Source organism: Bos indicus, chromosome 1, assembly GCF_029378745.1.
Source record: "Bos indicus isolate NIAB-ARS_2022 breed Sahiwal x Tharparkar chromosome 1, NIAB-ARS_B.indTharparkar_mat_pri_1.0, whole genome shotgun sequence".
NCBI lineage: Eukaryota > Metazoa > Chordata > Mammalia > Artiodactyla > Bovidae > Bos > Bos indicus.
The window spans coordinates 67,005,177-67,029,969 of NC_091760.1; the positions used below are offsets into that span (position 1 = coordinate 67,005,177).

Sequence of the window (24,793 nt, forward strand, 5' to 3'; positions counted from 1 at the left end):
GCTTGCCTAATATAATTTCATCTTTTCCCTTCCTCTGGCTGTCCAGGATTTACCATGGTTGTCTTCCTTTTGACCCTCTGAAGGGTCAAACTTTAAAAACACTGTGTGTCCATTGGAGACTTCACCCTAACCATGATACCTTTTTGTCCTTCACATCTTTACCGCCACAACTACAGTTACTGAGATGAATAAAAACACCCTGACTCTATTCTCTCTCAAGTTAAAAAAGCATAGTGCACAGAAAATAAGATTCTCCCTTATGCCCATCTGCCTTCAGAAGCCATAGTCTGAGCTTCTATTCCAGCCTATTCCCCCACATACCTTTACAAGGATAATAGTGGCTCTGAACCAAAGACCTGATGGATATTATCTTATGCTTCTCACCTGCTAATTAACAAGATTGTTGATCTAGGCTTTTTTTGTCTTTATGCCAATATCTTCATGTGATTTGTTGTCATGTTTCAGGGTTTCTTTGTGCTTCAGCCTGATCAGATGCAGGTAGGAGACTTCTCTATATTCTTGGGTACTTATTTTTTCCCTTATCTGTAACTTTATGTGTAGTAGGAGGATTACCAACCATAATTTGATGGTTTTTTTCCTTCTATGCTGAGGAGGGCTAAACATAGTGATGAAAATATTATCTTTAAGCCTCACACTTCTCTTTCATATCTTCCCTTAAGCAAGTAGCTCCTGCAAAAACTCCAGGGAGTTTTGAACTCACAGGGAAAGTGTAAGCATTGGATTTTTTTTTTCCATGTCAAGTATGATGTTGTCAAAGGAAATATAACACTTTGTTGTGTGAGCAATGAATTCAGAAGCCCTGTTTATTGGTGACTTCCAGTTATTTTTAACTCTTTGTTTTGTTCAACAATCCCCAATTCCTTCTTCTCTCTTTCCTTTCTCCTGACCATGACATTTTTCCCTTGGTTGTGAAACTGGATAAGATCAGAGCAAATGGGAGGGAAGAACTCCTAATTAATTGACAGAAAAGCCAGTGCAGAGTGAAACTTGTTCCTTGGAATATTTGGAAGCTAACGTGCTATGCAGGGGTAATACATCTTGGGTATAAAGGGACTGAAAGATGCGGAATCATTCTGTACACTGTATGATGAAAGTGTGTTTGGATGTGAGAGAGTATGCACACATGCAGATGAAAGCACATGCTACACTCATAATAGAACACTTGTAACTAATTCTTTTTACCATCATGTTACAGGTGCTAAATCCCTTTTTGGTTCTTATCTTCATACCATTGTTTGACCTTGTCATTTATCGTCTGGTCTCCAAGTGTGGCATTAACTTCACGTAAGTGCTCACTATGGGCTTCCCAGGTGGCGCTAGTGGTAAAGAATCTGCCTGCCAATGTAGGAGAAATAAGGGACACGGGTTCAATCCCTGGGTCAGGAAGATCCCCTTGAAGAGGGCATGGCAACCCACTCCAGTATTCTTGCCTGGAGAATCCCATGGACATAGAAGACCAACAGGCTACAGTCCATGGGGTCACAAAGAGTCAGACATGACTGAAGCAACTTAACAAGCATGCACACAAGTGTTCACTATGCCTGTGTTACTCCAAATTGACTCATAATTTGCCCAGTTTGATAAAGAGTCAGTATCTTTTCTGCTTAGTAATGATTTATTTTGGTTTATCATTTTTCTGCTTCTGTTTATCCACATTAGATTAAATGCCCATTAACACTGGAGGATGGGAATTAGATCTAATTAATTCTTAACTTAGAGATTCCAAGCCATTACTGCAGATTTACATATGTGATGTTGAAAAGTTAGGAGTACACTTCATGGAAAGTCAAAAGTATGTGATTCGTCTCCTAAACCAACTTGTTGCTTTATACTTAAAAGTTGCTTCTTCAAAGAAGTTCAAAGTCTTTGATGATTAACTAATACCTTTAAATCTCTTACTGTCCCTATGAAACAAATGAAAGACCTCATATAAGAATGGGGATAGAAACTATTTTCCCCCTTTCTAAATAGAAGTGTTATTCTTTGTAAAGTTTGACAGAGGAGGGTGTTAAGTCATTTATAATTTCTGATTTAATAGCAATTTCCTTTTGATCATCATTTTATATATTCAAATGACTTTTTGCCATTTACTCATTCATTGAGCACCAAGTGCTTTGTAAAAGCACAAATCTTGCTCCTAAGGAGTTTATCCTTCAGTAAGGGAGCTAGAAAATATGCAATGTTATTGCACAAGATGAATTATGTTAAGTTAATATGTTAAGCCTAAGAAGGGAAACAAAGTGCCAGGAAATGCAGAGATGGAAGAGAGTGGCCAGTGTCAAGAAAAACTTATAAAGAAGAGGAAAAGAAGGTAATACATAGTAACTGGTATATATGGTAAATGTTCAATAATTCTGGCTATATTACTATTCTTTTTTCTATTATGATATAATAGATAGAAAAACCATCATAAATAAAGATGGGAAATTTGGTGTGTTACAAAGAATAGTTCAGTGTGACTCAAGTAAAGGTAGAAAGAAGGATATATGAAGGGGAGTACTAGGAAATACTTTGAAAGTAATTGAGAACAAATTAGGTAAGCTAAGGGGGTTTAGATTTTATTCTTTAGCACCTACAGTTTAGGTATAATTGCCACTGTTTCCTCTACAGATCACTTAGGAAAATGGCTGTTGGTATGATCCTAGCATGCCTGGCTTTTGCAGTTGCTGCTGCTGTAGAGATAAAAATTAATGTGAGTACAGTAAATCTTAAGCTCCATGAGGGCAGGATCATATCTATTTTGTTCATTTTTCTGACTTGTTCAATCTTGATTCACTGGGCCCTACCACAGTAGCTGTTTTACAGAAAGTGCATAATAAGTATTTGTGGCAAATGAGTAGATATAGGAGTAGAGCAGCAGTGTAAAATGAAGCCCACCTCCCACCTGAATGATGTAGGAATTTCCAAACACCAGTATCCAAGATATATAATCATCTCTTTGATACCTTACCAAACATTCAAATACCTTTTGGCAGGTTGAATAGTCACTATTGGGGAATGATGTATGGGGCCACAGCCAAGTCAAAAAGCATGGAGTTTGTTACCTGGCATCAGTGCTTATGGGGGATTCCCTGATAGCTCAGTTGATAAAGAATCCGCCTGCTATGCAGGAGATGTGGGTTCAATTCCTGAGTTAGGAAGATCCCCTGGAGTAGGAAAAGACTACAGAAGCAGAAGATATCAAGAAGAGGTGGCAAAAATACACAGAAGAGCTATACAAAAAAGATCTTCATGACACTGATAACCACGATAGTGTGATCACTCACCTAGAGCCAGACATCCTGGAATATAAAGTTAAGTGGGCCTTAGAAAGCATCACTATGAACAAAGCTAGTGGAGGTGATGGAATTCCAGTTGAGCTATTTCAAATCCTAAAAGATGATGCTGTTAAAGTGCTGCACTCAATATGCCAGCAAATTTGGAAGACTCAGCAGTGGCCACAGGACTGGAAAAGGTCAGTTTTCATTCCAATCCCAAAGAAAGACAATGCCAAAGAATGCTCAAACTACTGCACAATTGCACTCATCTCACATGCTAACAAAGTAATGCTCAAAATTCTCCAAGCCAGGCTTCAACAGTACATGAACCGAGAACTTCCAGATGTTCAAGCTGGATTTAGAAAAGGCAGAGGAACCAGAGATCAAATTGCCAACATCTGTTGGATCATCAAAAAAGCAAGAGAGTTCTAGAAAACCATCTATTTCTGCTTTATTGACGATGCCAAAGCCTTTGACTGTGTGGTCACAACAAACTGTGGAAAATTCTTCAAGAGATAGGACTACCAGACCACCTTACCTGCCTCCTGAGAAATCTATATGCAGGTAAAGAAGCCACAGTTAGAACTGGACATGGAAAAACGGACTGGTTCCAAATCAGGAAAGAAGTAAGTCAAGGCTGTATATTGTTACCCTGCTTATTTGCCTTATATGCAGAGTACATCATGTGAAATGCCAGGCTGGATGAAGCACAAGGTGGAATCAAGATTGCCAGGAGAAATATCAATAACCTCAGATATGCAGATGACACCACCCTTATGGCAGAAAGTGAAGAGGAACTAAAGAGCTTCTTAATGAAAGTGAAAGAGGAGAGTGAAAAAGCTGGCTTAAAACTCAACATTCAGAAAACTAAGATCATGGCATCCAGTCCCATCACTTCATGGGAAATAGATGGGGAAACAGTGAGAGACTTTATTTTCTTGGGCTCCAAAATCACTGCAGATGTTGACTGCAATGATGAAATTAAAGGTGATTGCTCCTTGGAAGAAAAGCTACGACAAACCTAGACAGCATATTAAAAAGCAGAGACATTACTTTGCCAACAAACGTCCATCTAATCAAAGCTATGGTTTTTTCCAGTAGTCATGTATGTATGTGAGAGTTGGACCATAAAGAAAGCTGAGTGTTGAAGAACTGATGCTTTTGAACTGTGGTGTTGGAGAAAACTCTTGAGAGTCCCTTGGACTGCAAGATCAAACCAGTCAATCCTAAAGGAAATCAATCCTGAATATTCATTGGAAGGACTGATTCTGAAGCTGAAACTCCAATACTTTGGCCACCTACTGCAAAGAGCTGACTCATTGGAAAAGACCCTGATGCTGGGAAGACTGAAGGCAGGAGAAGGGGATGTCAGAGGATCAGATGGTTGGATGGCATCACCAACTCAATGGACATGAGTTTGAGCAAACTCCAGGAGTTGGTGATGGACAGGGAAACGTGTGCTTCAGTTCATGGGGTCACAAAGAGTCATACATGACTGAGCGACTGAACTGCTCTGATCAGTGCTTACTACAGTGAGGTGGAGATTCCCGCTCCAAACTGCCTTCAGAGTTTTCAAAGCCAAATGCTCTTTAGAGGTAGAAAACTGTGTCCTCTTGACTAGATAATCTTGGCTATCAAGATAGTACTGCAGTATATGATCTCATTGTATCTCACGGGTGATTTGTTGGTAATTCTAACATGTGTTCTCTGTCCTAAGGAAATGGCCCCACACCAGCCAGATTCCCAAGAGATTTTCCTACAAGTCTTAAATCTGGCAGATGATGAGGTGAAGGTAACAGTGCTCGGCGATGAAAATAATACTCTGTTGGCAGAGTCCATCAAATCTTTCCAGGTGACATATGGACTTGAGTGAGTTAGAAACACATTCAGATTATGTGCCAAGGCAGCAGCATAATACAGTGGTTTATAGCATGCATTTGTTAAGTCGAAGTGCCCCAATCCAATTCCTGATTCTGTCACTCTGTAGTTATAAGACCTTGAACAAGTTATTTGTATCTCTAAGCCTCAGTTTTATCATCTGTAAAATGGCAGTAGTTTTTATGTCATAAGCTGTTGTAAGGATAAATATTATACGTAAAGTGCTTAGCATAAAGTCTGAGACATTGTAAGCTCTCAATAGGTAGTAATTTGTTTTAGTATTTCAAACTGCTTCCTACACACACCCTGTGGAAGAGTTTGGCTTGCATATTTTCACTTCTATATTATATATATTCTGAAATATTCATTTAAAAATGCTCTAATAAGATATACATTTATTATTAAAAATTAAGGAGTGTGTTAACAGATATAAAATCCACCTATAAGTCCATCACACAGAGATGAATTATAGATAGCAGTTTTGTATAAATGAATAAACAAATTTTTTTAAAGTATTGAAACACTATATGCTGTATTGACTTTGAATTTTTCTTAAGATAAACTGTATCAAAAGCATTTTCCTGTGTCCTTAGATAAACTTTGAGTATGTGGTGTTAATGGATACATAATACTCCATTCTGTGGAAATATCATAGTTTAGTAAAATATTTCCTTATTGGTATTTTAATTATTATAAGTAATCCTATTATGAACATCCTTACTCATAAGTCTTTATTCATGCCTGTAATTCATCCTATGATAGATTACCAGAAATGGTATTATGAAGTTAAAGAGTAATGTTGAAAATATCTGATGAGGTCAACTGCCCTGGTTTGCTATGAGATTGCAGTGTTCAAGGTGGAGTAGAAGGTGAATGTAACAGGCTCTTCATTCTGCAGAATATGCCACACTATTCCAAACTCCACTTGAAGACAAAAAGCCAGAATTTCCACTTCCAATTGAAATATCACAATGTGTCTGTCTACACTGATCATTCTGTGGAGGAGAAAATATGGTACACCCTGATCATTCGAGAAGATGGGGAAAGTATTTCTAGCATGATGGTAAGTGAGGAATGGCCTAATTTCCAAATTATCTTAGAGTATGATGACTGGCTTATCAATATCTTACCAAGGACATATCTGATGATCAAATTTTATGATTATCACTTCCTTCTAGACACTGATAACTGATTTTTACTTCCCTCTATTGTAGGTGAAGGATGAAGAAAACAAAACAAGCAATGGGATGACAGCCATGAGGTTTGGATGTCAAGGAGACCCAGGCCTCTCTGTTCTCTTGAATCTGGGGTCTCTTCTGAGCTGTGGGGCTTCAGAAGAGACCCCATATTCTTCATTCTGCAGAATATGCCACACTATTCGAGATGCCACTTAAAGACAAAAAAACAGAATTTCCATTTCCAATTGAAATATCACAATGTGTCTGTCTACAGAACTTCACATTCTGATTGTCTTGTACTAGGATGCTCTTTCCTAGAATGTCAGGAGGATTGGTGTCAAGGCATTTCCCCAGGGAACTGAGAGGCACAGATTCAAAACCAAGTCTTTTGGCTTGCTTTCTCAATGGTAATCAAAAATGACCCTGTGTCTATGTATGCCCCTCTGTGCTCTGTCACATGGATTGCTTCTACTGAATTTTATGCACTTATCTTGCTCTTAAGAAAAAAATTAAGTACTTCCTGTCTGTGATCCTCAGAGAGAAATTTAGAAGTAAATATTTCTCCCTTCATTACTGGAAGTTGAATATCTTTTATAGTTACTATGTTTTTAAAGTAAAATTTAAAATGAACCTATAGAGGCATCATGGTTTAGTAAAGGTAACATACTTGGAGTCAAAAAACTTGGTTTTGAATCTAGATAAGGTTGAAGGTCTTGTTAGATACCCTGGGACAGTTAACAGAGATGAAGCCCTGAGGAGGTCACTTGCTCACAGGGGCAGGAATCTGACATAAAATAGACAGATGCATGTGCCTATGGCCATCAAGATTAGATGGTTGCTATAGAGAATAGCATTTTAGAGGAGAACTTTTAATGAAAAATTTGAATTTCACTGAAGGCTGGAACAGTCATAATAATCTGCCTTTCCATGATTTTCAGAAAAAGTAAACAGATCAAAATATGTCTTCCCTGGGTCAGAGAGCAATGGAAACCTCCAGTAAGGATGAAAGGGAGCAATTTCTAGGTTAGTGCAGGATGATCAAAGGTCCAGGAATCAACATCAACGGTTTTAGAGGGAATTGCCCTTCTAATCCCATGAGCCAGGGACTAACACAAATGGTACCAAAAATTGAAACAGAGGGAACAATTTAGGGGCTCAGGTTCAAAAGACTAAAAAGATGGTTCTGGAAGAGTTCAAGTTTGTCTGAAGACCCAAAACAATGATAGCTTAACCTACTGTGGGTTGGGAGTCTGAGTTTTGTGTAAAGCAAATCAGACTTCATTTATAAAATAAAGTATCAGTTTTATATAAATACTAATATGTATTTATATATACATAATTATTTTCCTTTTTGAGCTTCAATTGATGAATTCCATCATTAGAAAACAGAAAGAAATAGGTGCATCTAAGCTGGGTTACTGAGGAGGCTCAAACTGCCATGAGTGATCACAATAGTGTCATCCCAGTTGAGATCAGGTGATGATGTGGCAGACAAAAAGCTAATACCTGAGGAAAGAAAAAGATAGGGACAGCTAAGACTACTAATTACTTCTGTGTGAGTTGCTTTATTCATTCAGTTAACAATATATATCATGTACCTTTCATGTGCCAGCCTCTATTCTAGGCACTGGGCATACAGCAATAAACAAAACAGAAAAGGCCCCTGCCCGTTTATCAGGTGGGAGAGTTTGTCTAATCTCTAACAATGTCTCTATTATCCTTAGGTTTGTTAACACTTTGCATGAAAAGGTCAATGTCTCCCTGGGTACAGATGCATCCCTCATTGTTGATGAAGACTATGGTGTGTCTGCTTACAGAACTGTGCAAAGAGGAGAGTAAGAGCACTACCCTGTGGACATTTTACTTTTATCAACAACTGATTTTTAAATACTTTCTTTGTGTATAGGTGGGCAGATTAGGTATAGAAGTTACACCTAATTATATACCTAATATATTTCAGCTAATTGTAAATATACCCAGACTCCTCTTTTGCAACCTCTGACTCCTTTCCTCAGTCTCATGTTGTTCTGCAGAGACATATTGAGACCATGCTTGTTGTGAAGGCCATCTCCTGGAGGTTTTCCAGTTTATTATTGGCTCCCATTCCTACCCTTTTGTAACTCCTATTAACACCTTGTTACTTTGAGCTTATCCATTCAGATTCAGTTTTAAGCTGTTCCACTAGTTCATAAGGTTCAGAAGAGAAAAATTCATGAGATTTAGATGAGAAGACTTAGAGTCTGAAGTACACAACAGAAGGCAATTTGTACCTTCTGCATTCAGGTTTAAGGTTAAAAAAAAAAATACCCAACAGGCGATGAAATCTCAGATCAGGTGTGGAAAAAACCTTGCAAAAAAATAATTTACTCTAAGACTCCTCAAAGAGAAATGGTAGCTTTGCTGCTTGATTCACCATCAGTAGAGAGATGAAATCACTCTTTCCACCAGAGGTGGAAGTGCTTTTCTAAATTGTAATGTTTATTCTAACCTAAATTTGTCCTGTTGCAGATATCCTGCAGTGCATTGTAGAACAAAGAAGGAGGATTTTTCACTGAATTTGGGCCTACTAGACTTTGGTGCAGTTTATCTGTTTGTTATTACTAATGTAAGTAGCCCATGGCTATCCTCACTCTTTCTTTCCATATACCTGTATCTATATAACTATATCATATCTAAACTTATATATATCTATATGTATCTGTATCTATATGTATCTATATATATATCCTGGATCCAAAGAAGACTCTGTGGCAAGACAGTATCACATACTTATCTCTAGTGTATGGTGATAGCTTCTATAGTGACTTTAGAAAAGATGCTAAGGTCTCCAGAGAGGACTTAAAATAGATAACATTGGTAGCAGGCACAGGATCTTGGGGAATGGTAGACATAACTTATCTTGAGTCACTGCTATGAGGTGACATGGTCTGCTCCAGTCTCATTATGGCACCAAGAAAACACAAATTATTTTGGTCTTCTTGACTGACTCCACATGTGGTTCTCCTAGCTCCTTGGAAATTGATCTGCTATTATATCACAGTCTGAAATACCAAGACTTGTAGCAAATGTCAATCTTTACACAAAGTTTGGGGGATCAATTAACTGTGGCCCATCAAAAGCAGTTGTTTAGCCATCAGGGTTTTAGACCTCTGATGTCAATTTTGATTCTAATTTTATTCCATTACTTTTGACACTGTATTAAATATAAAAAGTAGATAGTGAATAAGAAAAAGATGGAACACTTCTAGAAGGGTGATGAGAATAATCTGTAACATTTTATTTATTGTAATTAATTTAATTAGCATGACATTTTTGGTATGCCATTTTTATTATAGCCTTATTGAGATATAATTCATATACCATACAATTCACCCACTTCAAGTACATAATGGTTTAAAATGTATTAACATATTCAATATGCATTGTATGTTCAATACATATGTAGAATATATTTTCAATAATATATATTCAGTGGTGTTTAAAAAATTCAGAGTTGTGTAATTTTAGAACATTTTCCTCGTTCCAAAAAGAAGCCTCATATTCATCAGCAGTCACTCACTATTTCCTCCCAAACCTCTTACCCCTAGACAACTACTTGTTTACTTTCTTCATACACTGGCCTATTGTGGACATTTAGTATAAATGGAATGATATACTATGTGGTCTTTTGTGTCTGGATTCTTTCATTTAGCTTATTTTTAAGGTTCATTCATATTGCAGTATATAACAGTTCAGTTCAGTTGCTCCGTCGTGTCTGACTCTGCGACCCCATGAACTGCAGCACGCCAGACCTCCCTGTCCCTCACCAACTCCCGGAGCTTACCCAAACTCATGTCCCTTGAGTCGGTGATGCCATCCAACCATCTCATCCTTTGTTGTACCCTTCTCCTCCTGCCCTCAATCTTTCTCAGCTTCAGGGTCTTTTCAGGGTATATAACAGTACTTCACTTCTTTTTATTGCCCATTGCATGGATATAACACATATTGTTTATGTATTCATCAGTATATGGACATTTGGTGTTTTCACCTTTTGACTGATATAAATAATGTTGCTGTGAATATTCATGTACAAGTTTGTGTGGGCATATATTTTCACTTCTCTTGGGTATATAACTAAGAGTGGAATTGTTGGGTCACATGGTAATTCTGTGTTTAACCATCTAAGGAACTGCCATGTGCTTAGTCGCTCAGTTGTGTCTGACTCTTTGCGACCATTTGGACTGTAGCCTGCCAGGCTCCTCTGTACATGGGGATTCTCCACACAAGAATACTGGAGGGGGTTGCTATGCCCTCCTCCTGGGGAATCTTCCCAACCCAGGGATCAAACCCAGGTTTCCTGCATTGCAGGTGGATTCTACCATCTGAGCCACCAGGGAAGCCCTTTTGCAAAGTGAACGCACATTTATCATTCCCATGAGTTGAAAGTGGCAATATTCTCTTTGTAGCACTTATTTTTCTGTCTTATTAATTATAGCCATTCTAGTAGGTATGAAATGGTATCTCACTGTGGTTTTGATTTGTATTTTCCTGATGACTAATGATGTTGAGCACCTTTTAATGTACTTATTGGCCATTTGTAATCAGGTTTGGAGAAATGTCTATTCAGATTCTTTGTGCAATTTCTAATTGAGTTGTCTTTTAATTATTGACTTGTAAGGGCTTTCCAGGTGATGGTAGTGGTAAAGAACCTGCCTGTCAGTGCAGGAGACATAAAAGACATAGGTTCAATCCCTGGTTGGGGAAGATCCCCTGGAAGAGGGCATGGCAACCCACTCCAGTATTCTTGCCTGGAGAATCATGGACAGAGGAGCCTGGCAGTCTACATTCCATAGCGTTCACAAAGAGTTGGACAAGACTGAAGCAACTTAGCATACAAGTATTCTTTATGTATTTTAAATGTAAGTCCATTATTAGATATACAATTTGCAAACATTTTCTCCCATTCATAAGATTGTCTTTTTAACTTTCTTGATGGTGCCCCCTGAAGTAGTACAAACACTTTTAATCTATATGATGTTCAGTTTATCAACTTTTTCTTTGGTTGCATATGCTTTAAGTGTTACATCTAAGAAACCATTGCCATATATAAGCTCTTGAGGATTAATGCCTATATTTACCTCTAAGTTTTATTGTTTTTACCTCTTACATTTCAGTTCAGTTGAGTTGCTCAGTCGTGTCTGACTCTTTGCGACCTGTGACCCCATGAACCGAAGCACTCCAGGCCTCCCTGTCCATCACCAATTCCCAGAGTTTACCCAAACTCATGTCCATTGAGTTGGTGATGCCATCCAACCATCTCATCCTCTGACATCCCCTTATCCTCCTGCCCTCAATCTTTCCCAGCATCAGGGTCTTTTCCAATGAGTCAGCTCTTCGCATCAGGTGGCCAAAGTATTGGAGTTTCAGCTTCAACATCAGTCCTTCCAATGAACACCCAGGACTGATCTCCTTTAGGATGGACTGGTTGGATCTTCTTGCAGTCCAAGGGACTCTCAAGAGTCTTCTCCAACACCACAGTTTAAAAGCATCAGTTCTTTGGTGCTCAGCTTTCTTTACGGTCCAACTCTCACATCCATACATGACTATTGGAAAAACCATAGCTTGACTAGACAGACCTCTTACATTTAGGACGTCTATATGTAGCTCATTTGGTAAAGAATCTGCCTGCAATGCAGGAGACCTGGGTTCGATCCCTGGGTTGGGAAGATCCCCTGGAGAAGGAAATGGCAACCCACACCAGTATTCTTGCCTGGAGAATCCCCATGGACAGAGAAGCCTGGTGGGTTATAGTACATGGGACTGCAAAGAGTCAGACATGATTTAGCAACTAAATCACCATTTAGGACTTTAATCTATCTTGAGTTAATTTTTGCATATGGTATGAGCTTGGGGGTTAACTTCATTCTTTTGTATGTGAACATCCAGTTGTCCCAGCACAATCTGTTGAAGATTCTTTTCCCGCTAAATGGTCTTGACATTCTTGTCAAAAGTCAACTGACCAAAAATGTGAGGGTTTATTTCTGGAGTCAATTCTATTCCATTTACCTATATATTTATTCTTGTTCCAATACCATAATCTCTTAATTACTATTACTTTGTAGTCAATTTAAAAATCAGGAAGTATAAGTCTTTCAGTTTTGTTCATTCTTCCCTTTCAAGACTGGTTTGGCTATTATGGGTTCCCTGAATTTTCATATAATCTTAGGATCAACTTGGAATCAGCAGCCAGCTGAGAATTTTTATAAAGATTGCATTGAATTTGTGAGGTTATTGTGAGGAGTTTTGCTACCTTAACAATATTGTCTCCTGATCAGTGAACATGAAGTGTCTTTCCATTTATCTTTAGGTCTTCTTCAAGATGTAAATATTTTCAACAATGCTTTTATACTTTTTAGAATATAGGTTTTACATTTGTTTTATTTACTCCTAAGTATTTTATTCTTTATTTTGCTGTTACTAACAAAATCATCCAAGTACTGCATTTTGGACTCTTGTTGACCATGATGGCTACTCCATTTCTTCTAAGGGATTCCTGCCCACAGTAGTAGATATAATGGTCATCTGAGTTAAATTCACCCATTCCAGTCCATTTTAGTTCGCTGATTCCTAGAATGTTGACGTTCACTCTTGCCATCTCCTGTTTGACCACTTCCAGTTTGCCTTGATTCATGGACCTGACATTCCAGGTTCCTATGAAATATTGCTCTTTACAGCGTCAGACCTTGCTTCTATCACCAGTCACATCCACAACTGGGTATTGTTTTTGCTTTGGCTCCATCCCTTCATTCTTTCTGGAGTTATTTCTCCACTGATCTCCAGTAGCATATTGTGCACCTACCAGCCCGGAGAGTTCCTCTTTAAATATCCTATCATTTTGCCTTTTCATACTGTTCATGAGGTTTTCAAGGCAAGAATACTGAAGTGGTTTGCCATTCCCTTCTCCAGTTTGACCACATTCTGTCAGACCTTTCCACCATGACCGCCCCCCCCCGCCCCGTCCTGGGTAGCCCCACACGGCATGGCTTAGTTTCATTGAGTTAGACCAGGCTGTGGTCTGTGTGATCAAATTGCCAACATCCGCTGGATCATTGAGAAAGCAAGAGAGTTCCAGAAAAACATCTATTTCTGCTTTACTGACTATGCCAAAGCCTTTGTGTGGATCACAATAAACTGTGGAAGATTCTGAAAGAGATGGGAATACCAGACCACGTGACCTGCCTCTTGAGAAACCTATATGCAGGTCAGGAAGCAGCAGTTAGAACTGGACATGGAACAACAGACTGGTTACAAATAGGAAAAGGAGTGCTTGGTCAAGGCTGTATATTGTCACCCTGCTTATTTAACTTATATGCAGAGTACATCATGAGAAACGCTGGGCTGGAAGAAGCACAAGCTGGAATCAATATTGCCGGGAGAAATATCAATAACCGCAGATATGCAGATGACACCACCCTCATGGCAGAAAGTGAAGAGGAACTCAAAAGCCTCTTGATGAAAGTGAAAGTGGAGAGTGAAAAAGTTGGCTTAAAGCTCAACATTCAGAAAATGAAGGTCATGGCATCTGGTCCCATCACTTCATGGGAAATAGATGGGGAAACAGTGGAAACAGTGTCAGACTTTATTTTCTGGGGCTCCAAAATCACTGCAGATGGTGATTGCAGCCATGAAATTAAAAGATGCTTACTCCTTGGAAGGAAAGTTATGACCAACCTAGATAGCATATTGAAAAGCAGAGACATTACTTTGCCAACAAAGGTCCATCTAGTCAAGGCTATGGTTTTTCCTGTGGTCATGTATGGATGTGAGAGTTGGACTGTGAAGAAAGCTGAGCACTGAAGAATTGATGCTTTTGAGCTGTGGTGTTGGAGAAGACTCCTGTGAGTCACTTGGACTACAAGAGGTCCAACCAGTCCATCCTAAAGGCGATCAGTCCTGGGTGTTCATTGGAAGGACTGATGTTGAAGCTGAAACTCCAACACTTTGGCTACCTCGTGTGAGTTGACTCATTGGAAAAAACCCTGATGCTGGGAGGGATTGGGGGCAGGAGGAGAAGGGGACAACAGAGGATGAGATGGCTGGATGGCATCACCAACTCGATAGACATGAGTTTGAGTGAACTCTGGGAGTTTGTGATGGACAGGGAGGCTTGGCATGCTGCAATTCATGGGGTTGCAAAGAGTCGGACACGACTGAGCAACTGAACTGAACTGAACTGAATGGAATCATTTCCCTAATTTCATTTTTAAATTGCTGATTGGAAATGTGTAGAAATACAGTTGATACTGATCTTACGTCCTGCAACCTTACTGAACTCGTTTGTTAGTTTTAATAGATTTTTAGTGGATCCCTTAGGACTTTATACATACAAGATCATGTTATCTGCATAAAGAAGCTTTACTTCTTTCTTTCAGTGGATGACTTTTACTTCTGTTTCTTAATGAAGTGCTCTTGCTTGAACCATCAATAAAATACTGAATAGAAGTGTTGAGAGTAGACATCCACTTAGGGGGAAAGCATTCAGTCTTTTATCACTGAGTATGTTAGCTGTGGAGTTTTCACAGGTGTCATTGATTGGGTATCAGGTTAAGTTCCCTTCTATTCCTAGTCTGTTGTGCTTTTTGTTTGTATGTTTTTTACTAGGAAAGTGGGAGGAGGCATTGAATTTTGTCATATGCTTTTTCCATGTCTACTGAAAATCATGTGATTTTCTATTGATATGGTTCATTAATTGATTTTCTGCTGTTAAAGCAGCCTAGCTGTATTAGTTTTCTAGGGCCACTGTAACAAAATACCACAGGCTGAATGGCTTAAACAACAGAAATTTATTGTCTTACAGTCATGAAGGCCAGAAGTCCAAGACCAAGGTGTTGGTAGAGTAGGTTCCTTCTGAGAGCTGTGAGAAAGAATCCATTTCATTTAGCTTCCTTTAGTTTTTAGTGGTTTTCTGGCAATGTTTGGTGTTGCTTGGTGTATAGAAGAATCACCCCAGTCTTCACTTTCATCTTCTCATGGAATTCTCCCTGTATGTTTGTCTATGTCCAAATTTCTCTTATGAAGACACCAGTCATATTGAATTAGGGCCCACCCAAGTGACCTCATTATAATTTGACTAATTATATCTGCAACAACTCTATTTCCAAATAAGGTCACATTCTCAGGTGGGTAATGGGGGTTTGAATTCAACATATGAGTTTTAGGGGGACACAACTCAACTCATAACACTTGCATTCCTGGTGTTATTTCAGTTTTTCTTTGTTCTGTCTATAGTATACTGCTCAAGTTAGAGGCTATATATATTGTTTCTGAATGTGAGGATCTAATAACCATCTAGAGTAGAGATCATAAATTAGAGGTACTGAGGGCCCAGTTCCTCATGTAGTTCTGTTTTGTCTGGTTGCAGTCTTGACAAAAATGATAATAATTATTAATTGACAATATTTAAAATTCAAGCAATTTCACCAAAGAAACTGGATTCCTAACATTTCTTTGTTATTAGATCAGAAAATTTTGTAACGAGTATTACCATGTCACTTGGCTGGTGCTATAGTGGCTGTATGCTTTAGACAGTTTACCATAGTTTGTATCATTCCCATTCAATCTACTTTGTTTACTTAATTATTATATTTGTCTGTGAGTATTTAAGAATGTGACTTTTATTTACAACCTCAGGTCATGGTCTTCTCTGAGGCTAAGAAAACCCAAATATATGCCCAGTAATGTTCACAATATCAACGAAAGCAACACTTCCCTTACTGCATTTTAAATGCAGTGACTCTGACTCTTACGAAGACATCAGTCATATTAGATTAGGGCCCATACCAATGATTTAATTATAACTTGACTAATTATATCTGCAACAACTCTATTTCCAAATAAGGAAATCAAAGGCATTTCAACATCAAGAACTTTTTATTTCAGGACTTTTGAACTTGATATTTTATCTCTATTTTTAATCTCATGACATATCCGTGTATTACATCTACTATTTAATAACACCTGCTACCTAATAACTTGGTTTTACTCCTATAAAAATATATAATTTCAAAAATTTCATTACAATTATTGTACAGTAAAATCAAATACAGCTGAGAACCTGCATACAGTAAAAGTAGTTTTAGGGAAAAAAGACTGTTGAATCATGTATATTTGGTAACATTGATAACAAAAAATTGACCCTGAAAAGATTCTTTTTGACCAAAATTTTATAGGAATATAGCATCTTTTTGACAAAATTTTTATGTGTAAGTTTGAGTTTAAAAATAATGGCCAGAAAATAGAAGACAAAATAGCAGGTGGTATTTGATACAGGTATTTAAAAATTGATCAGGAAAATCTTTAATGTAAGGGTTACCAAGAAATAATTTACTCTGATAAAGTAATTTTAGTAAGATATTTAAATGGAAAATGTTAGAAATATTTTAATTGTACTTAACTTTTTTAAGTACATGCTTTTCTGATAATTTTTCATATATCAGATGCCATTTTACATTTAAAATGTTGACCAGGATCAAAATATGCAGTAGGTCAAATGTTTGGACTCCAAACTACAGTATTAAAATAGTCTACCATTTAAGGGCTCTGCAATAATGGTATCTGGTTGAATGAAGCCAGCCAAGTGAGTGCAGTGTTATCAAAAGGAATTTCAAAAACCTGAAATTGTGTAATAGTCTACCATTTAAGGGCTCTGCAATAATGGTATCTGGTTGACTGAAGCCAGCCAAGTGAGTGCAGTGTTATCAAAAGGAATTTCAAAAACCTGAAATTGTGTAATAGTCTACCATTTAAGGGCTCTGCAATAATGGTATCTGGTTGACTGAAGCCAGCCAAGTGAGTGCAGTGTTATCAAAAGGAATTTCAAAAACCTGAAACTGTGTAGAAAGTGCTCAATCTCTTCATGGTACAACAAGAATGACAATAAAATCAGGAGATGGATGTAAGATCATAAATGACATAGGCCAGGAATATTTACTTGAGACTCCTAACAAGCCCATTTCTTGTTTCCCTCACTAAGAGAACCAATCAGGGTCCTCAGGCCTGGAAGATGGAATACATGCCAGCCAACAAAATGTCCATCGCATGGCAGCTACCACAATATGCTCTTGTTACAGCTGGGGAGGTCATGTTCTCTGTCACAGGACTTGAGTTTTCTTATTCTCAGGTAGGTTTTTGCAAGTGGAAAGTGGAGATGGAGCTACTGCTCAGAGGATGGAGTTTTAATCCTGACACTGCCTCACATGGGCTTCCCTGGTGGCTCAGATGGTAAAGAATCTGCCTATAATGCTGCAGGCCCAGGTTCAATCCCTGGGTTGGGAAGATCCCCTGGAGAAGGGATTGGCTACTCACTCCAGTATTCTTGCCTGGAGAATTCCATGGACAGAGGAGCCTGGCAGGATACAGTCACTGGGGTCACAAAGAGTTGGACACAACTGAGCAACCAACACTTTGACTGCCTTAATTAGATATGTGACCATGGCCAAGACCTCTATAGTTTTTGGCTTTAGATTTCTTATGACCCTGAACAGAGTATCAACTTGACTCCCAGGAACATGGCAGGCTGGATCCCTATGCTATTTGGGATCCAGAAAAGGATACTGAAACATTAAGAATAAGGACTATGGAATCAAACTGCCCAAGTTCAAATTTTGGCTGAATATCTATTGTGTAATCTTCAGCAAGTGAATTATCATCTCTCTGATGCTATTTTTGTGTAAAATAAGAATAGTAATAGAAATTATCCCTTAGGGTTGTAATGAAGATTATATGATACAATGAATTAAAATATTCAGTTAAGAGCTCCATCTTGTTGTTACTATGAACATTATTACCATTCCCTGAACCGATGTGATAGCTGAACTTGTGGGGGAAGTTCAAATCTGAAAGTTGGGGTGGGAGAAGTTTTATGGGTAGATGCATGGGATAGGAGGGTGGTATAGGGAATTTCTTTACCCACAGATTTGTGTCTTCTCTAGGCTCCCTCCAGCATGAAGTCTGTACTCCAGGCAGCCTGGTTGTTGACAGTTGCAGTTGGGAATATCATCGTGCTTATTGTGGCACAGTTCAGTGGCCTAGCTCAGGTATGTACCTAAGAGAAACAGGAGCACGTGTCTACCCAAGGATTTCCCTCCATCTTCTTCTGCTGCCCTTCCCCAACCCCTCTGTCTCCCACTCAACCCTCTGACCTGAGATGAATTAGACACAGATTTTTCCAGGAAAATAGACATGTAAGTTGCAATAATGGCCACATAGGTCCATGTGAGTCAAGAACAGTGAGCCCTGTCTTCTCCTACCAAAGCTCTTCCTAAACTGGTGACCCTGTGTCAATCTGCTCTCCATTCCTCATCCTATAAAGATCCCTTTAGTTTCAGGTTCTCCATATTTTTCTCTTGAATGTATTTCTTCCTACAGTGGGCCGAATTCATTTTGTTTTCCTGCCTCTTGCTGGTGGTCTGCCTGATCTTCTCCATCATGGGATACTACTATGTTCCTTTAAAGCCAGGGGATGTTCAGGGGTCAGCTGATAAGCAGACTCCCCAAATCCAAGGAAACATGATCAACCTGGAAACCAAGAAGACAAAGTTCTAATAGCTCCCTGGACTCTGACCAGACCCCAGTTCCTTACTCTGGTCTTGGCCATCACCATCTTCAAGCATTTTTAACTCCAGCTTGGTTAGAAGAAAAATAGCATCATATCCAAGTTGATCACCTCCACTTTTCTCCCATGATAGAGGCAACTCCAGGACTAGGTTTTTCAGTGCATTACAGGAAGGCCCCTGAAACTCTATGTCTTCCCATCTGTCAGTGAACTCAGTAAACAGTGTGTAGCATTGCTGAAGCTGACCTGCTGTCTCCAAAAACACAAATGTATAATTGAGATTGGTCTCTGTGGTTATCAAAGTTATGTAGGAATTCTTTTATCTGCTATTTAGAACTGATTGTCCAACTCTCTGAAGTGCTGATTCAGGGGCAAAATTGCAGAATTAACAGAGAAATGGCATTTTAATGTTCTTCATTAGCAGTTAATTGTACTGTTTACAAGGACTTCAAGAATTGGTATGTCTGGTGTGATCTGGTCCAGGACCTGCTTTGTCAGCTATCTAGGTCTGATAAGACCTTAGTAAAATTTTCAGTACAGATAGTAGGAGAAAAATTAAATTTTACTGACAAATAGGAGATGATACATCTTTCTGATAATTAGTCTTTTATCTACTAACCCAAATGCCCTTTCTCAGTACTGATAACATCCTTGGAAACCAAATTAAAGAGAATAAACATGGTTCTGGAAAACAGAACAAGTATAAACTGTGGAAGTCCTGATGAGCCAGTCTTCTGGTGTACACTCTTTTTAGGGACTACATTGTTTCAGCCCTAGATCATACCATTCTGTGGACAACTGTATAGAAGACACTAATTATAACTTTCCAACTCTGTCTTTTCAATGTTGTCAGGCAAGGTTTCTCTTATTATCACATTGTCTTGCTTATTGCAACAAGTATGTAATAACAACAATATTTGGCTCAGCTGGTAAAGAATCTGGCTGCAATGTGGGAGACCTGGGTTCAAGCCCTGAAAGATCCCCTTGAGAAGATAAAGACTACCCACTCCAATTCTGGCCTGGAGAATTCCATGAACTGTATAGTCCATGGGGTCGCAAAGAGTCGGACACAACTGAGGGACTTTCACTTCCATTTTATTAGTACTTCATTTGGCCTCAAAGCAGTGGATCTGTTTTGATAACTTTTACTGTTTTGACAAATTTTAAATGACTTATTTTTTAAAAAAGGTTATCTTAACACTACATTTGAGCTTCTAAAATGGCAATGCCCAATGAAGGCCATGGTTGCATATCAGGATTCTAACAAAATCTGGGGGTTAGAGTGGTAGAACATGACAGGGTTTTGTTTGTTGCTGTGTTGGTGAAAAAAGTTGAGAAATATTACCTTAGACACAATGAATGACTCAGTGGACAGACATGGGAATATCATGACTACTGTGTATTTCTGGAGGAAAGGTTCAAACATTTCCATTGGTTTTGCTCTATTATTCTCATCTAGAACTGTTTTGAGTCAGTCAGACTGTAAACATAACAAAGAAAGTCGTTCCAGTTTCCCAGGCTTTAATACTCTAGTTTCAGTTACCAAGTTTTCAGAAGTACAGAAGTGAAAGCAACACTCCATTTTCAACAGATACCTTAATGTGAACTTGACTGTGCTTCTTCAGAAGATAATATGTTCATTTTTGAAGCAGCTTTAACTCCACCTATTCTATGAACTACTGTCTCAAAAGATATTAACAGTGCTCTGTGAATAAAAGTTTCTATGGTTAAATAAATTTTGGAAATGAAGCATATTCTATCCTCTTCTTAAGACTTGCATATTAAAGATTCTGAGAAATGCTTCAGTAAAGACATAAAACACCTCATTTAGCCTCACATGGTATAGTGTTCTGCAGAACACGGAGTTGGGAAACACTGGCAGGCAATTCTTCCTTGTGCTGAACTAAAAGGTTTTTCTTTGAAACCCCTCACCATTGGTTCTTTCCTTTATGGCTAACAAGAATAAGCATAAACCCCTCTTTTATGCAGCAGACTTTTTGCTATTTGGGGAGAATTTTCATGTCACCTCCATTAAGTATTCATTAAGCACATGGAAACTTGGGTTCTGCTAATTTGTATGTAAGTTTTCCTGAATCCTTTTGCTTCCATGGTTTAATTCAATGTAATGGACCTTTTTTTTTTTTTAACCTGAGAGACATTATATCAGTCATTAAGTATTTATCAAACTGAAGATTTTTCACAACTGTTTTTCCAATTCTGAAAAATATCCTTTGCTTGAAATTCAATGGTAGATAAGAATCCCTCTTAATATGTGTTATCTGAAGCCAAATACATACAACATTCCAGACGAGGTTGGACCAGAAGAACTAGAACCTGTCTTTCTCCCAACAATACACTGCATGTCGAACTTCAGATCCCAATAGGGTATCCAACTGGGGCTGGGTATGTAAACTTAAGTTTTATGCAGCCTTAAGTAACATTAGATGTTTTAGGCAACTATATTACAATATAGGTTTACATTTTAAACACCTGTTGGTTAAACCTCAAAAATTTAGAGTTTTTTAAAATTCATTTTTGAGTTTCATTTATTCCATTCATATAGGTGTTAGGAAAAAAAAGATGAATAATCTGCTATACCTGTGTGCAAGCTTACCTCACTTATCTTGACTGGCTGTCTTAGAGACTGCATGGGGCTTGAGGAAGTCATGAGTATTGAGGAAGAGCAATATGGACAGTACAACAGGACTGGAGTAAGTCAGTCAAGTATGAACAGGTAGAGGATGCCATCCCAGGAAGCTAGGGACCAGATCATGTGGCACTTTGTGGCCATGGTAAGACATTATGATGCTATTCTAAGTCCCATGTGAAACCATTGGAGGTTCAGAACATGGGAGTGACATAATCTGATTCTCTCAGTTCACTGGTTGGTAAGTACAGAATTGTCTGTAAGTAGGAAATATTGTAAACAAAGAGAGTCTAAGTAAAAATGATTGTTATTTGGACAAGGTGGTAGCAGTGGAGATGGAGAGAAGTGGTTTGACTTGGAATTTATCATTAAGGAAGGACAGACATGAATTGAGTATAGTCTACATACATGATTTGAAAGAGAGAGAAATTCTGACAGATTTGAAGGCTCAAGTAATGAGGATGAATATTGGTGCAATTTTCTGAGACTAGGGAAGACTAGGGTAAAAATTGATTTGGGGTATTAACTAACTAAGAGTTTTGTGCATGTCGAACTTCAGATCCCAATAGGGTATCCAACTGGGGCTGGGTATGTAAACTTGAAAGTCATCAGCTTATAAATGGTATTTAAAGGCATGCCATGGAATGAGATAGACTAAATGTCATAGAGAATGTTATAATAAATGTTATACAGAAGGGCTTCAAGGAGTACTCCTGGAGTTTCACAACATTAGAGATCTAGAAGAGGAGGATCCAGAAAATTTTGAGAATGGGTGATTTATGAAGTAAAAGGAAAACCAGGAGAGTGTGATTTGATTGTACATTCTTCATTACAATTAGATAAAACTAAAATGAAAAAAAATTTTTTTACCTAAAGGAAGCACATGGAAACTTGGGTTCTGCTAATTTCTATGTAAGTTTTCCTGAATCCTTTTGCTTCCATGGTTTAATTCAATGTAATGGACCTTTTTTTTTTTTTTTTTCTTTTAACCTGAGAGACATTATATCAGAAGCTATGGGAGAACTAAATGGGAATAGAGTCCTTACTCGTAAGGAGCCTGCAGAAGGAAGAGAAGGCATATACATAAATAGCTATCATGTAAATAAAAACCAGTTTAATAAATTAATTTCATTTGTTTAGCAATTTACTTTTCATGTACATTATTTCAGTCCTGTTTACTGAAGACAGAATGTCACCTATGCCAAGGAAATTACAAAATGTCACAAAAATTCATGAGGAGAGTTTACTTCTGGCCACAGGAATTGAGGAAGGATTCATGGAACAGATATCGTTTTAGGCTTCACTTTGAAGGTGACTAGAATTTGGACATGGAAGTGAGGGATAAGAGAGCATTCCAGGTAGCAAGGTTCCAGCACAAGCAGAGGTTAAGAGGCAGGAAAACACAACATTGGGAAAATGATGAGTAGCCTAATTTGTGTGGAGCAGAGTGTGTGCATAGAAGTAGTGGGAGATAAGGCTGTAGAAGTATATAATATGTTGGAGTCGTCCACATCCATAGACATAAACATTAACACCAATTCTTTGACACCTTTTTAAGTTGCCAAAGATCTCCATTTTATTTTAGCTGGGGTAATTCAGTCATCCTCAAACTCAACTATATCTTAAAGCTTCCTTTGGTCATCATTTCCTCTCTGTTTACAGAACTTCTAAGTCATTCATTACTGGTGAGTCTGCTGGTGACAAATTTTCTTAGTTTTTCTTCATTTAAGAATGCCTTTATTTGCTGTTCATTCCTGAAGTATATTTTCCCTATATATAGATGTAAGATTAACAGTTTTTTTTTCCAGCACTTTGAAAATGTTGTACTACTTTATTTTTTGTTTCAGGTTTAAAAAAATTGCTATCCAGGGTGCAGACGCTGCAGTCACGAGTTTGAGCTGCACAGCCTGGGTAGAATCACTTTGCATAACCAACTTAACATGTCAAAAAAATCTGCTGTCATTTGAACCATTTTTCCATTATAGACAATGTGTCATTTTCTCTGCAACTGCTTTCAAAATTTTTTCTTTTTCTTTTTTTTCTGGCTTTTTGAAGTTTGGTTAATGATGTGTCATGACTTGAATTTTTTATTTTAGTTTATCCTTTTTGTGATTTCCTAATCTTTTTAAATCTGTAGATTATTGTCTTTAATCAAACTTGAAAATTTTTCATCCTTTGACTATTTCTTTCAATAATTTTTCAGCCCTACTCTCTTTCTCCTCTGCTTCTGGGTCTCTTATGACATAAATGTTAGATTTTTTCTTTCTTGTCTCACATGCCCCTGAGTCTCTGTTCATTTGCTCTTGTTGACAGGATAGCTAAGATTAATCTGTTTTTCAGTTTACTGATTCTTTACTCTGTCATCTCTAGTCTATTGTTGAGCACATCTAGTGAGTTTTGTGTCATTTACTGTAATTTTCAGTTTCATAATTTCTCTTTTATAGCTTTATTCCTTTGCTGATGCTTTCTACTTTTTCATTTGTTTCAAAAATGTGTGTAACTGCTAGTTAAAATATTTTTACAACTGCTGTTTTACAGTCATTGTCAGATAATTCCAACATCTGAATCATCTCATTGTTCAGTTCAGTTCAGTCGCTCAGTTGTGTCCGACTCTTTGTGACCCCATGAACCGCAGCATGCCAGGCCTCCCTGTCCATCACCAATTCCTGGAGTCCACCCAAACCCATGTCCATTGAGTTGGTGATGCCATCCAACCATCTCATCCTCTGTCATCCCCTTCCCCTCCTGCCCTCAATCTTTCCCAGCATCAGGGTCTTTTCCAATGAGTCAGCTCTTCGCATCAGGTGGCCAAAGTATTGGAGTTTCAGCTTCAACATCAGTCCTTCCAATGAACACCCAGGACTGATCTCCTTTAGGATGGACTGGTTGGATCTTCTTTCAGTCCAAGGGACTCTCAAGAGTCTTCTCCAACACCACAGTTCAAAAAGCATCAATTCTTCGGTGCTCAGCTTTCTTTACGGTCCAACTCTCACATCCATACATGACTACTGGAAAAACCATAGCCTTGACTAGACCTTTATTGGCAAAGTAATGTCTCTGTTTTTTAATATGCTATCTAGTTTGGTCATAACTTTCCTTCCAAGGAGCAAGTGTCTTTTAATTTCATGGCTGCAATCACCATCTGCAGTGATTTTGGAGCCCAGAAAAATAAAGTCAGCCACTGTTTCCCCATCTATTTGCCATGAAGTGGTGGGACCAG

General features: G+C 38.2%; 2 protein-coding genes across 3 annotated transcripts in view; both read left to right on the forward strand.

Annotated features, from left to right (window-relative positions):
- SLC15A2 (solute carrier family 15 member 2) overlaps positions 1–20,675 on the forward strand; it is a 43,329-nt gene extending 22,654 nt beyond the window's left edge. For both annotated transcript variants that reach the window (XM_070797085.1, XM_070797039.1), the window contains 11 exons: positions 466–498; positions 1,217–1,305; positions 2,632–2,713; positions 4,996–5,130; positions 6,055–6,219; positions 6,371–6,417; positions 8,059–8,169; positions 8,843–8,939; positions 17,346–17,492; positions 18,304–18,408; positions 18,740–20,675. In XM_070797085.1, coding sequence (XP_070653186.1) covers positions 466–498; positions 1,217–1,305; positions 2,632–2,713; positions 4,996–5,130; positions 6,055–6,219; positions 6,371–6,417; positions 8,059–8,169; positions 8,843–8,939; positions 17,346–17,492; positions 18,304–18,408; positions 18,740–18,916 — 1,188 coding nt within the window. In that variant the 3' untranslated portion in view covers positions 18,917–20,675. The remainder of the gene's footprint in view (positions 1–465; positions 499–1,216; positions 1,306–2,631; positions 2,714–4,995; positions 5,131–6,054; positions 6,220–6,370; positions 6,418–8,058; positions 8,170–8,842; positions 8,940–17,345; positions 17,493–18,303; positions 18,409–18,739) is intronic.
- LOC109554059 (solute carrier family 15 member 2-like) overlaps positions 18,314–24,793 on the forward strand; it is a 68,276-nt gene continuing 61,796 nt past the window's right edge. The window contains 1 exon segment of the mRNA XM_070797235.1: positions 18,314–18,408. The gene's annotated coding sequence lies outside the window, so the exon portion shown is untranslated.